Genomic DNA, 15894 nt, shown 5'->3' with positions numbered 1-15894 from the left:
CCAAGGATTACGAGTTAACTAGAGTAATCGAATCTTTACTACAAAATAGGAGGTACTATGTAAGCCTAGAAGGCAAGAAGAGCAGATGGCGGACACAAAAAAACGGTCTTCCCCAGGGTAGTGTTCTTTCCCCAATATTGTTTAACATATACACCAATGACCAACCCACACCTGGTGATACTGAGCACTTCCTCTACGCCGATGACTTGGCCATCGCAGCCCAAGGAAAAAACTTTCCGGTTATTGAAGAGATATTACAAAATGCCCTATTACGGATGTCAGCCTACTATAAAGCAAACTCTCTGAAACCCAATCCGTCGAAAACCCAAGCATGCGCCTTCCACCTGAACACCAAGGCCGCCGGAAGAAAATTACAGATCCAATGGGACGGTTTTACTATAGAACACACACCCCAACCGAAATATCTGGGAGTAACTCTGGACCGATCCCTCACGTATAAGTTCCACTGTCATAAGACCCGACAAAAGGTATCGTCTAGGAACCAGCTCCTCAAGAAATTAACGGGAAGTAAATGGGGAGCTCACCCCCCTGTGATCAGAGCAACGGCTGAAGCACTGTGTTTCTCCACAGCGGAGTATGCTTGCCCGGTGTGGAATAGGTCTGTGCATGTCAAATCTATCAATGCTGCTGTTAACGAGACATGCAGGCTTATGACTGGGTGCATGAGGGCCACCCCGCTGGATGAGCTCTATAAAGCTGCAGGGTGCGAACCACCAACAACCCGACGACTAGCCATCGAACACACCGAAAGATTTAGGCAAACATTTGATAGCCGTCACCCTCTCTATGAAGCACCCGAGCCGGTGAGGCGGTTGAAATTACGTAGAGGCTTCCTGAATACAGTACCGATAGACCCACCAGAAGCCTTCCCCTTAAAACAAGAACCCTCAGCAGGCTCCAGGCTGGACTGGAAGAGCTGGAAATCCCTCAACCGTCTCAGAACCGGAGTTGCCCCTGTAAAGACGAACCACGCAAAATGGGGAATTATTAACGAACAGGATGTCAGATGCGACTGTGGGGTGACACAGACTATGGAACATCTCCTGGTTTGCAGGAACTGCCCAAGCTCCTGTTCCCTCGAAGATTTATGGCTTGCTAAAGATAATGCTCTGGACGTAGCCCGATACTGGGCTGACAAATTGTAGTATGGACTCGGACACGAAAAAGTAAAGTAAGTAGTTCAGACTAGATATCTTGTGTTAACTTATGGCTACAATAAATGTTACTTTATGTTCAGCCCTCAGTTTTTGAGCTTTTCTAAGTGAGTAACCCTCTACGAACGATTCCGCACCCCTAAGCGACCCCCAGCTCTCCACTGCCTCGCCACACTGGCGCCCAACTTTCGAGCCGGAATCAAAACAACTTTTAGTGGGATGTAAACTTTTAAAGTGCCCAAAAACTTTAGTTTTCGTGATTCGCACCGAGTTTATGTAAGAAAACGGTTGCACTGCAATCGCCGAACAATCACATTGCCCTGTTTCGAGGTGAGTGTTGCTTCTACCTGTAGGACAATACCAACAATTCAAATAGGCTCATTTCTCAATTTTTTTTTATTATGGATTCTGAAAGACCACACTGTTTTAAGAGTGTATGCAAAATTTTAGAAATTTCTGATGCTATTTTACTTGTTAAAAAAATCATGAAAGCCCGCGCTGTGCTGCAAGCGATCGTGTCAGACGTGACGTCATCGGCCCCGATCCACCAAGCCAAGCTCGGACCCGGAGGTCGCGTCGCCTTGGCCGTGCGCATTTCTAGTTTCAACAGGAATTTGTTTGATTGTTTGTACTGTTTGACGTGTTTGTTTTACTTCTCAAACCAAAGTATATTCCTGTATTTTTACTGAAATTTGATAATGGATGAAAAAAAAAGAAATAATAATTATAAGTACTGTGTTGTGCCGGAGTGTAAAAACACTTCCCTTACTGCACCGGATAAAGTTTTTATAACTTTACCCAAAGATGAGAAGGCACGAAAACTATGGCAACAGTCTATGAGGAGGACAGACTTTTTGTCTAGCAAATCAAGAAAATATTGTTGTGAAGATCATTTTAACGTAAGATTTTTTTTCAATGATTTAAGAGGTATTTGTGTGTCGTTTAATACAAGCAAAAAAACACGTTTATTTTAAATAAGAGCGTTTTAGCTTTTAGCAATAAAATTTTGACATTATGTAAGTTTTTTGGACTCTCTAGAACTTCAGTAGGTACCTATCTAATCAATGTTTTATTGTTTTTAGTTAGAAGAAGATATGGAAAACTACATGTATTTTAAATTAATGAAAAATGTTGCAGTAAAACTAAAACCTGGAGTAATCCCACATATATTTGACTGTCAAAAGCAAAGAAAATCTATGCATAGCCAAGCTCCCAGAAATGCATTTTTAAAAAGGGAACGTCTTCGAGAACTTGAACCTTCAACAAGTGCAAAAAGAGTTTGCTCTGAAAAAATTACTGCTACAGATATTCAAGAACATTCTGAAGAAAGTGAATTTTGCCGTGTTGCTAAAGCTGACAAGCTTACCCAAGTTAACTTAAAAGTAAAAACCACTTCCAAAGCGATCCAATGTAGTATACTGAAGAAGCCAAAATAACCTAAATTACAAATGCCAGACAAACTAGACATAAGCAATTCGTCTAAAAGTTCTTCTAGATCTTCTGCGTCGTTCAAAATAAGTATAAGTAGTCATAGTGATGTTGAGCGTATAAACAGTGACACTTGGAATTTTAAGGAAAATGTAAAGCAGCGAACAATTTATGTGATTGAAAAAAATCCAAAACTATATATTGGAGTGCCCATTGAATCAATGTTTATAATTGACCAGATCTCTACAATGTGCCAACTTACAAAAATTGAACTTTACGTTACTCTGAAAAAAATTAGACTCAATCTTCCTTATAAAATATTAGCAGATGATTTCTGTTTGTCTGCTTCAACTGTATGTGCAATAATTAAAAAATCTTTGCCAAAATTAGTTACCTACCTTAAACCGTTTATTCAGTGGAGGTCATTATCCGAAATTCAAAAATGTCTACCAATACCATTTCGAATGAGATATAAAAATGTTCAGTGTATAATAGACTGCTTTGAAATAGCTATCCAAAAACCACAAAATCCTGTATTGCAATCTTTTTCATGGTCAGAATACAAAAAATGCAACACTATGAAATATTTGATAAGTTGTACTCCTGATGGGCTAATTTCTTATGTATCGGATGGATTTGGAGGAAGAATTACAGACAAAAAGATAGTAGAAGAGTCAGGATTTTTAAAAAACTTGGAAAATGGCGCCCATATAATGGCTGATCGTGGATTTAAACATATAGACGAATTTTTAGCAGCTGGAAATAACGTTTTGGTTAGGCCTCCGTCTGTGTCATCAACTGTAAAAAGTTCTAAGCAAAAAGTAAAAGAAGCTAAAAGAATTGCGAGTTTAAGAATACACATTGAAAGAGTAATTTCAAGAATAAGGGAATATGCAATTCTTCAACCTCATGCTCAAGTCCATAGAAGCCTAATTAAGTATTTGGACTATATTGTGTTAATAGCTTGTGCTTTAATTAATTTGCAAAACTATTTGATAAAATAAAATTACAATATTGTATTTTTTTACTCCAAACTATATATTACAATCGGCAATCTTTTAAAAATTAAATTTTTCTGTAGGTTATCAAATTTTATTAAATACTGCTTGAGACCAAAACGTTGTTATTTCGTTTAACATTTTTATGACGAAATCAGTGTCATATTCATAATATTTATATATGATTTCCTTGCTTGTCTCAAAATCAGGTTTTGCGATTACGAATACACTCTTGTATCTCTTTGTTAAATGCATCTGCAACTGAATTTGATACAAGTACTTCAGTTTAATGTCTCCATTACTATCAATAAAATTAGAAATAGTTTCATCAGAAAACGGACATTTAATTTCAACAACCATTTCCTCATTAATAGCGTCTGGACTAGCTCCTAAGATTGGATAATCACTTGAAAGAAATAGACCAGCTTTGTAAAATTTTTTGCTTGTTTTTTTTGCCAGTTCATTCAACACTGCTTCCTCTAAATACAAGCCTCGTTTCATAGCTTCTGTTTGAAAAATCTTAGCACCCAAAATGTTTTCCACCAATACTCCGTCGAAAGTACCGCATTTCGCGGCATCGTATGCTTTTGATGCTGTAACACGGCCGTACCTCATCTCCGACCATAAAGTACACGTGGATTGATTTCTGGTATTTTTTTCTATATTTCTAATAATTTTTTCTTGCATTTGCCGTTTGCAAAATTTAATAAAATTATCCGCACCATGTTCAATATTTTCGGATAGAAAATGTAGTTTTAATGTGTGTAAAGAAATAGAATGATCATTTTCATTTAGGTGGTACCTCATAGTGCTATTTTCGACTTTAAGTTTTTTTGCTTCAATAATATAGGATTTTAAAAGTCTATCGTCACAAATTACAGTCGTGGTTGCACCAAAGTCTATGGAACGCCGTTTTGCTCTTTAATGTAACGCAGAAATAATGTATTGTTCAAACAATAGAAATTTCGGCGATACATTTTAAAACGTTGGTTTGAAAATAAATGTCAATTCCTGCGTTAGTTTAAAAAACATGTACATATTTAATACCACCAAATAAAAACAATGCTTAATTTTAGCGTTTGTTGAATTAAAACGTTACTTTCACTTTCCCCTCAGACAAACGAGTGTAAAAAATCATGGAAATTTGGCGATCCTTTAATTATTACGTTAGTTTAAATATTTCAACCACAGCTTAAAATGAAACAATTGTAAAAATTCAGTCAATTTTTGCGTTCGATGATTTTAAACATTCGTTTAAAAAATACAAACGATGTTCAAAATAAACAATTGCAATAAATCCAGGAATTAAAACGTTGGTTGAATTAATACAATACATTTAACTACGAGTACCACATTTTTACGTTCGTTCGCGCAATCTATTGTAAAAAATACGTGCTGCTGCATGTTGCATGTGGCGGAGTTTGGAAGTAGAAATAGTAGGAAACTGTACTATATGCGTCCAACGAGAAAGTGAGGTCGTGTTAATAGAGATGTGTCTGGTCTCGATATCGACCGGATGATCGATTGTTTGCATGCGTACTGCCGCACTGAGTGCACTACGCTTGTTTATAGATAGGTATCACAAACGTTTAAAAATCAAGGTATAATTTTTCAAAATGTGCTCGAACACGCTGTTTATTATTATTTTTTGTTGCGCATTTTGATGTAGAATCGGTATATACAAGGGGATCAACGTAATAGTAATGATGTCACACTTGATTTATTTCTGGCCCCGTATACAGTGTGACCCATTTAGAATGGAAACACCCCTATAAAATTTTAGATTATTAACCGATTTCAATGATTTTTTTTTTTGAAATAATTAGGAATGAAATGTCTATTACGGGAGAAAATTTTAAATATTTATTTCAGTTTTCAGGTCATATTACGATACTTTTTCTTGATAGAAAATGGAGAATTTTTATTAGCGATTTTTTTATTGAAAAAATTACTACGCCACTGGATCTATAGTGCTTTCAAATAGCTGTGATCAAAATTTCATGAAAATCCATTCATTAATAACAAAGTTATGACAAATTAAAATTCAAAAATCCTCTAAGCTAACGGTCACAAAAGAACACCCTGCATCAACTGTTGCCATAGAAATGGTGTTACTATTTACTTGTTTATTATTAATTATTAATTGATTAATTTCTAAAAAAAAAAAAAAAAAATAAAAAAAAAAATCAAAAAAAAAATATAAAAAAAAATCAAAAAAAAAAATTTACACACAAAATTTAGTCACAGCTATTTGAAAGCACTATAGATCCAGTGGCGTAGTAATTTTTTCAATAAAAAAATCGCTAATGAAAATTCTCCATTTTCTATCAAGAAAAAGTATCGTAATATGACCTGAAAACTGAAATAAATATTTAAAATATTCTCCCGTAATAGACATTTCATTCCTAATTATTTCAAAAAAAAATCATTGAAATCGATTAATAACCTAAAATTTTATAGGGGTGTTTCCATTCTAAATGGGTCACACTGTATTATAAGTCTTTGAATTTCTCTCAAAACATAATTTAGCAACGGTAAAACAATTGAAAAATCATGCATTAATGGGACTCATTAATGAACAATTTTGCTTCCGTTTTGTCCATTAAAAAAACTGTTAATATACGGTCAACGGAAAAATAATTAAGTAAGGAGTTAGGTCCAGGGTGATTGATTGAATTTTGACCACCCCCTTAACTTTCTTAATTTTGATTTTAGCAAAAAAGGTTAAATACAAAACCAGTAGATATTTAGGTCTACTTTATTTTTAGATAAACAGTTATTATACAGGGTGTCCCAAATTTGAGTAATAAACCAAACTTATGTTTTTTTTAAATACGATGACCAACTTTTTATCCGATATTTGAATTCTACGTCAAATTCTAGGCCTAATTGATGTAAAATGTCTGTATCGATATTCAACTGTTTCCGCAGCAGTGTCGTTGATTGGTTGAATTTTGACCACCCCCTTAACTTCTTTAATTTTGATTTTAGCAAAAAACGTTAAATACAAAACTAGAAGATATTTAGGTCTACTTTATTCTTAGATAAACAGTTATTATACAGGGTGTCCCAAATTTTAGTAACGAACCAAACTTATGTTTTTTTAAACACAATGACCAACTTTTTATCCGATATTTGCATTCTACGTCAAATTTTAGGAATTGATGTAAAAGGTTTGTATCGATATTCAACTGTTTCCGCAGCATCTGTTACTTTAACAATGTTTCCTCGACTATGTGATTAAGGGTTAATTTAGTTACTAAAATTTGGGACACCCTGTATAATAACTGTTTAGCTAAGAGTAAAAGTAGACCCAAATATCTATACAACTAGCCCAAATACTGTTGCTACAACTAGTTTTTTTACTAAAATCAAAAATACGGAAGTTAAGGGGGTGGTTAAAATTCAATCAATCAAGGACTCTGCTGCGAAAACATTTGAATATCGATACAGACATTTTACATCAATTAGGCCTAGAATTTGACGTAGAATTAAAATATAGATTAAAAAGTTGGTCATTGTATTTAAAAAAAACATGTTTGGTTTGCTACTTAAATTTGGGACACCCTGTATAATAACTCTTTATCTAAGAGTAAAGTAGACCTAAATATCTACTAGTTTTGTATTTAACGTTTTTTGCTAAAATCAAAATTAAAGAAGTTAAGGGGGTGGTCAAAATTCAACCAATCAACGACGCTGCTGCGGAAACAGTTGAATATCGATACAGACATTTTACATCAATTAGGCCTAGAATTTGACGTAGAATTCAAATATCGGATAAAAAGTTGGTCATCGTATTTAAAAAAACATAAGTTTGGTTTATTACTCAAATTTGGGACACCCTGTATAATAACTTTTTATCTAAAAATAAAGTAGACCTAAATATCTACTGGTTTTGTATTTAACGTTTTTTGCTAAAATCAAAATTAAGAAAGTTAAGGGGGTGGTCAAAATTCAATCAACCACCCTGTACATAGGTACTACTTGTTAGAATTTTGTTTTATATCGTTCCCTCAATTAAAGTTATAAAATCGTATATTATAACGATATAAATATAAATATAATATAAATTAAATCAGTACTTTTCAAAACATTTGCAATAGTCCAGACTGGTTAGAAACATCGTATAATATCGTAGTGTACGCAGTACGCATTAAAAGAATCGATCATATGGTCGATATCGGGACCACATAACATCTCTATTAAAGCAACCTCAACGCTTATCGTACAGATTCCTACTATTTCTACTTTCAAACTTCGCCACATGCAACGTGCAGCAGCACGTATTTTTTGCAATAGATTGCGCGAACGAACGTAAAAATGTGGTACTCGTAGTTAAATATATTGTATTAATTCAACCAACGTTTTAATTCCTGGATTTATTGCAATTGTTTATTTTGAACGTCGTTTGTATTTTTTAAACGAATGTTTAAAATCATCGAACGCAAAAATTGACTGAATTTTTACAATTGTTTCATTTTAAGCTGTGGTTGAAATATTTAAACTAACGTAATAATTAAAGGATCGCCAAATTACCATGATTTTTTACACTCGTTTGTCTGAAGGAAAAGTGAAAGTAACGTTTTAATTCAACAAACGCTAAAATTAAGCATTGTTTTTATTTGGTGGTATTAAATATGTACATGATTTTTAAACTAACGCAGGAATTGGCATTTATTTTCAAACCAACGTTTTAAATTGTATCGCCAAAATTTCTATTGTCTGAACAATACTTTAATTTTTGCATTACCCTTTAAGAGTAAAACGGCGTAATGTGTGTAACTTAAAAGCAATGTTTTAAATGACTAGAATTATTACAATAGTTATTTCGGACTTGGTTGATTAAAACGATTGTTTAAAAGAATGGTTCATCTAGTAGAAAATTTCCATAAGCCGTTGTACTCTTTAATGTCTTTCACGCAATCTAACGCCAAATAATGTATTGAAATAATCATGTAACGTAGAAAATAGTGTGGTTTAAAACTATTGATCATTCGAACGATACTTTACGCTTCGACTCATTAAAGAGTAAAACGGCGTTCCATAAAAGTCTTTACTGGTTATATATTTCTTTGTAGCCGTAGCACCGGATAAAACAGATCTTTTCCAATAACAAATCTTCTCAGTAGTATGGAACGCCGTTTTACTCTTTAATGAGTCGAAGCGTAAAGTATCGTTCGAATGATCAATAGTTTTAAACCACACTATTTTCTACGTTACATGATTATTTCAATACATTATTTGGCGTTAGATTGCGTGAAAGACATTAAAGAGTACAACGGCTTATGGAAATTTTCTACTAGATGAACCATTCTTTTAAACAAACGTTTTAATCAACCAACTACGAAATAACTATTGTAATAATTCTAGTCATTTAAAACATTGCTTTTAAGTTACACACATTACGCCGTTTTACTCTTAAAGGGTAATGCAAAAATTAAAGTATTGTTCAGACAATAGAAATTTTGGCGATACAATTTAAAACGTTGGTTTGAAAATAAATGCCAATTCCTGCGTTAGTTTAAAAATCATGTACATATTTAATACCACCAAATAAAAACAATGCTTAATTTTAGCGTTTGTTGAATTAAAACGTTACTTTCACTTTCCCCTCAGACAAACGAGTGTAAAAAATCATGGTAATTTAACGATCCTTTAATTATTACGTTACTTTAAAGATTTCAACCACAGCTTAAAATGAAACAATTGTAAAAATTCAGTCAATTTTTGCGTTCGATGATTTTAAACATTCGTTTAAAAAATACAAACGATGTTCAAAATAAACAATTGCAATAAATCCAGGAATTAAAACGTTGGTTGAATTAATACAATACATTTAACTACGAGTACCACATTTTTACGTTCGTTCGCGCAATCTATTGTAAAAAATACGTGCTGCTGCATGTTGCATGTGGCGGAGTTTGGAAGTAGAAATAGTAGGAATCTGTACGATAGGCGTTGAGGTTGCTTTAATAGAGATGTTATGTGGTCCCGATATCGACCGGATGATCGATTCTTTTAATGCGTACTGCGTACACTCCGATATTATATGAGGTTTCTAACCAGTCTGGAATATTGCAAATGTTTTGAAAAGTACTGATTTAATTTATATTATATTTATATTTAAATCGTTATAATATACGATTTTATAACTTTAATTGAGGGAACGATATAAAACAAAATTCTAACAAGTAGTACCTATGTACCTAACTCCCTACTTAATTATTTTTCCGTTGACCGTATATTAACAGTTTTTTTAATGGACATTAACGGAAGCAAAATTGTTCATTAATGAGTCCCATTAATGCATGATTTTTCAATTGTTTTACTTTAATGTATTTTCTTTAATGATACGCTCGTAGAAGTTCTATCTTTTTTTAACTGTATTAAACAGACAGAAAGAGGCGTACTTTAATTACCGTTAGGTTAGTTCTCCATCCGCCATTTCCGACAAAGCTAACTGTCAATGTCAGTTATCATACAGGTTTTGTTGTCATTGTCAGTGGCGTGTATACAACTGACAATTAGTAGGTTAATATTAAATAACTTTTTAGGATTACAAACATTTATTATATACTACAGTCGGCGGAAAATTGTTGTAACCAACTCTTATATTAATAAGCGATTAAAAATCTCAATTATTAACGCGTTTACTATCGTTTACGCGTTAAACCCTTTCGATTATTAATCGCATTCATTAATACACTCGTTGGTTAAATAACTATAAAAACTCTAACTTCAACGCATTCTGATGGGCTACATGTGATAGCCCATACGTTTTCCTAAGAAAAGTTTGTGTGGATTTCTTTTCATTTTGCATAGTTTTTGACATACCGTCATTTTTTATAAGCGAATGCATAATGAAAAAAAATCGAACCTGTTGAGATTTTTTTAAAATTGGAAAAGGTGAAAGGCGATGATTGTTTTAAAAAATTGAAAAAACTAAATGATTACTTCAAAATAGTGAACAAGCATGCCAAATTTCATATGATATTTTTTGGGGGCGCATGTTTAGGACCCGCTAGCTCCGATAGGGGGTACTTATTCACCATAGTTTATAACGGTTGTTCAATAATTGTTATGGTCGTAGTTGGCTGTGATTCCCTCTTTTTAGCATGAATGTAGGGCCGTTGATAAGTTCGTAAACGTCTGTATTGACATTATTTATTTACTAGTACAATAATAAAAATCTATTTTTGTACTAGTGACAAAATGGAATCTTTCTACGTCAACCGTAGAGGTCAATAATAAGCTAAAAAAGTTTTAAAATTAATTAGACATGTTTGTAATAGCATATTATTCAAAGAGCACGAAATAATAGTAATTACTCACGAAGATAAAGGTTGCGACCCGAGCCGAAAGCGAGTGTTGTAATTGTAAATCTTCGAATGACTGATAGCCATCACATGTAAGTAGAATACTATACTTTTTTTTGACTCTCTTTTAGATTGATTTTATAATACGAAAGAAAATAAGGCCGATATTACCCAACTTCTTAGTCATTTACATGGTGGTTCAGTTTCCATAGCGGAAACTTCAGGGCGCGATAGACAATCAGAAAATAATATGAGTTTGCAATACAACTATATTCGAGAAAAGCTTTGTTAAGAAAATACAGGGTGTTGAAGGTTGAAAGTGATTTTTTGTTCTATGAAAGCAGTGGCGTCTTATTTTTTTCTATAAAAACATCCATTGACGTGTTCGTACGGACGCCACTGACTAAATAAAAAATTGTGTTTTTATTGCAAAATGTGCTTCCTCGTTAGCACTTATCGCCTGCAAAAAATTGTTTAAATATCCACATACGTTTCTCAACAACTAATAAATTTGTTTTTTTTAAGCCAAACTTAAACACCCTGTATTTCCTTAACAAAGCTTTTCTCGAATATAGTGTATAATGCCCTAAATATCCCGCCCTAAAGTTTCCGCCTTGGAAACTGGACCACCCTTGTATAGTCGTAATCATAAATTTATTTTTTTTTATAAAATCGTGCAAAAAGTTCCTCTTTTTTGTACTAGTGCAACAAAGTATTTTTTGAACTACAAAATAGCACGTCTAATAGGTACCTGCAGGTAGGTGAAATTCCAGTCAGACATTTCATATTTTAAAATTAACAACTAATGTACTTTTGTCATCAAACAAGTCGATTTTATAAAAAAATTTGTATGCAACACATGCAAAAAGTCCTTTTTTGCACTTACGTGTTGTTAAACTCGACCTTTGGTCTCGTCTAACACTTTTTACGTTGCATTCAAAAAAATTTACTTTTTGCACTTGTTGCATAAATAACTATTTTATAACGACACACCGCAAACAAGTAACCTGAAGAAGTTTTTTTAAGATTTCTCAAAATCGTTGGTCTGTCCTTTTCTTTAAATAAGAGAAAACTTACGTCAACTATGCAATGTGATTTTTGTTTTTAAAAACAAAAAGTTTTAGCTGATCAAAACGTTTTCAAAGTCATTAAAACGCACACGCGGTTTTGAAAATACATATCATTATCAATAACGATTTTAAAATTCCTTTGGGCATACCTATACTGAACAACCCGAAAGACCAATAAAATAATAGAGAAATTAAGAAGAAATCTTAATAACCTAACTTCTTCGTTTTCGTTTCGCGCCAACTTCCCTGAGCTGTTCCTCACTTAAGTTTGAACATTTGTCTCTAAACCTTATACCTTCTTTGTAACCGTTACGGTAAACAACTGTTTTAGAACAACATAATAGTTTTGATATTTTTGATGCAGAAAAACCTTCATTTACTAAAAAAGCTAATTGTTCTCTAGGAATAACAACAGCTGGACGACCTTTTCCTACAACAATAATTGCATAAATACCTTCTAAATCCTTTAAAAGTGCTAAGTACTTGTACTAATATATACTAATATATCAGTAGACACATTAGATGATGAACCATATTTTGTGATTTTTGATTTTTGTATGGTTATGTTATGATTTTGACTGTTTGAAGTTAGGTTATATCCAGTAACTTCCAATTTGCTATTTATTGCATTTCTTCTCTTTCTCTTCTTAATAGGCATTTTCAGTTTTTTTGTCTGTAATGTAGTTAATAGTTGTGTTCCTTCTAAAGCCGATTACACGTTATAAAAACAAATATGGTTTCCATAGGTATATAATATATAAAACTTATAATATACGGGGCCAGAAAAAAATCAAGTGTGACATCATTACTATTACGTCGATCCCCTTGTATATACCGATTCTACATCAAAATGCGCAACAAAAAATAATAATAAACAGCGTGTTCGAGCACATTTTGAAAAATTATACCTTGATTTTTAAACGTTTGTGATACCTATCTATAAACAAGCGTAGTGCACTCAGTGCGGCAGTACGCATGCAAACAATCGATCATCCGGTCGATATCGATACCAGACACATCTCTATTAACACGACCTCACTTTCTCGTTAGACGCATATAGTACAGTTTCCTACTATTTCTACTTCCAAACTCGGCCACATGCAACATGCAGCAGCACGTATTTTTTACAATAGATTGCGCGAACGAACGTAAAAATGTGGCACTCGTAGTTAAATGTATTGTATTAATTCAACCAACGTTTTAATTCCTGGATTTATTGCAATTGTTTATTTTGAACATCATTTGTATTTTTTAAACGAATGTTTAAAATCATCGAACGCAAAAATTGACTGAATTTTTACAATTGTTTCATTTTAAGCTGTGGTTGAAATATTTAAACTAACGTAATAATTAAAGGATCGCCAAATTACCATGATTTTTTACACTCGTTTGTCTGAGGGGAAAGTGAAAGTAACGTTTTAATTCAACAAACGCTAAAATTAAGCATTGTTTTTATTTGGTGGTATTAAATATGTACATGATTTTTAAACTAACGAAGGAATTGACATTTATTTTCAAACCAACGTTTTAAAATGTATCGCCGAAATTTCTCTTGTTTGAACAATACATTATTTCTGCGTTACATTAAAGAGCAAAACGGCGTTCCATACAGTAGGAGAAGGTTCTTCGCTGCGGCGGTGAATCCACATTAAAAAGGCCACTGCGTGCTTACAACCACCTTCCGAAGCTGGACAGTCGTTACACTGTACCTCAACTACCTTTTTTCTCCTTCATTTATTACGCAATGTAGCCGATAGCATTTTGACTTAATTTTATGCTCCGGAGTTATTTTGGCTTGTAAATAGCAAAGACTACTTTCTCGCTTCAGCTGAACATATCCTATGGCATTGTCTCCATAATCCTGACGGGCCGACCTTCAATAATTTACATATTTTTTCATCTAATATACCATGTAAATGACTGTTACTACTTACTGTCGCATTTTGACACCTCTCATTTCGGCACTAATAAAGTCTCGGTTTGAATTAAAATAGTCCATTATCATAATAACATTTACCTCTGGCATATTCGATGAATCAGCTTTAATGTAACCACTATCACACATTATTAATTCGAAGAAATGTATAACTGTTAATAGGAAACACAAATCTGATGAATTTAACGAACACAAAAAACGTATAATATTGAAAAGTAAGATTATCTGCATCTAGTGTCAGAGCGTGTTTAAACGTATTCTGCAGTAGTGGCAGTGCTGCTGCCTACTGTTGCTCGCGACGGGGCCGATGACGTCACGTCTGTGATTCCAGTGCGAGGAAGTGTGTTGTTGTTCTGATGACAATATCTTCGACAATTCTTGTCCGAATGACCCAATTTTTTTTAGGTGTTTTAAGTAACATGTTTTTTTATTGAAATCGTAAAAAAAACTTATTTAAAAAAGATTACTAAACGACCCTATTGTTCATTTTACTTGTGATTTGCACCGAATTTCTGTAAACACCGGGTCTACTGCAATCACTAAGCTTCATTTAATGATATCTCATTATTCAAGTACATGAACTCTAGTCTTTCAACCATACAAGAGGAGGATTCCCTTGATACTTCTATTGCATTGACGCTATTGCAACTAGGGATGGGGCGGGTAGTACCCCACGTCGATGGTGTTGTAAAATAATAGGCGTACGCGTTAACGGTGTCTACGGCAGCTGTCCTGGTGGTTAAGGACAGGAGAAATCCGGGTGCTAGCTACGGGTAACAGGGAGAAACCGTCGGGTCTTTACGAACACACAACGGCCAACTACGGTATACTAATTACTGGGGAAATCCGCCGGGTCGTTACGAGTCCACGACGGCTAGCTACGGGATACTAAATACGGGGAAAATCCGCCGGGTCGTTACGAGTCCACGACGGCTAGCTACGGGGTACTAAATACGGGGAAAATCCGCCGGGTCTTTACGAGTCCACGACGGCTAGCTACGGGGTACTAAATACGGGGAAAATCCGCCGGGTCGTTACGAGTCCACGACGGCTAGCTACGGGGTACTAAATACGGGGAAAATCCGCCGGGTCGTTACGAGTCCACGACGGCTAGCTACGGGGTACTAAATACGGGGAAAATCCGCCGGGTCGTTACGAGTCCACGACGGCTAGCTACGGGGTACTAAATACGGGGAAAATCCGCCGGGTCGTTACGAGTCCACGACGGCTAGCTACGGGGTACTAAATACGGGGAAAATCCGCCGGGTCGTTACGAGTCCACGACGGCTAGCTACGGGGTACTAAATACGGGGAAAATCCGCCGGGTCGTTACGAGTCCACGACGGCTAGCTACGGGGTACTAAATACGGGGAAAATCCGCCGGGTCGTTACGAGTCCACGACGGCTAGCTACGGGGTACTAATTACTGGGAAAATCCGCCGGGTCATTACGAATCCACGACGGCTAGCTACGGGGTACTAAATACGGGGACAACCAAAAGGAACGGACAGGTATTGCGGTATAGGCCCAGAACAGATGCCGTACCGGTATAAGCGGTTGGATGGTACTTACTGCTAGTCGGATCTCGAGTTGGAGCAGATAGACCTATTGCAGGTGCTTGCAGGAAAAGAGCCTGTCCCGACGCGCAGGCCAGTTTTAATACCTGCGTACCACACTGACCTACGTACCATGTATGGGGGGGGGACTGGAAGCGCGCGCATGTTTTACGCTCGTCTAGTGGTGGAGAAATATCGATAGCCTTCAACCACGATAGTTATCGATAGTGGTCTTCTTCGCTATCGATAGTTATCGATTGTGATCGATAGTACATAGCTGTAAACAAAAATAAGTCTTTTTAGTCTATAGAAAATTATACGAGTATTTGTACAGATACAATAATTACTAAGATACTAAATTAGCCAAGTGTTTCTATTTAGAAATATTAAAACATTGTGGCGACACTGTCAGCAG

General features: G+C 34.8%; 2 protein-coding genes across 2 annotated transcripts in view; one reads left to right on the top strand and one right to left on the bottom strand.

Annotated features, from left to right (window-relative positions):
• Window positions 1-15894, bottom strand: part of LOC145726168 (uncharacterized) — an 89056-nt gene that overhangs the window by 58726 nt on the left and 14436 nt on the right. The gene's annotated exons all lie outside the window — the stretch shown is intronic.
• LOC145726072 (uncharacterized) lies at window positions 1661-3685 on the top strand. Its single transcript, XM_081975014.1, has 2 exons — window positions 1661-1803; window positions 2731-3685. The coding sequence occupies exons 1-2, from the start codon at window positions 1661-1663 to the stop codon at window positions 3605-3607; spliced, it is 1020 nt and encodes a 339-aa protein (XP_081831140.1). The 3' UTR covers window positions 3608-3685.

This window comes from Ips typographus, linkage group LG3, assembly GCF_016097725.1.
Source record: "Ips typographus isolate SLU linkage group LG3, UJ_Ityp_2.0, whole genome shotgun sequence".
Classification (NCBI taxonomy): Eukaryota; Metazoa; Arthropoda; class Insecta; order Coleoptera; family Curculionidae; genus Ips; species Ips typographus.
Note: the sequence above shows the minus strand (reverse complement) of the source record. Positions and strands in the feature narration are given on the sequence as shown.

What these genes read in the sequence shown, in the direction of transcription:
- LOC145726072 (XM_081975014.1), top strand. Translation starts at nt 1,661, where the DNA reads ATGAAAGCCCGCGCTGTGCTGCAAGCGATCGTGTCAGACGTGACGTCA. An exon ending in AGGAATTTGTTTGATTGTTT is followed by an intron (nt 1,804 to 2,730) that starts GTACTGTTTGAC and finishes GCGTATAAACAG; the next exon opens with TGACACTTGGAATTTTAAGG.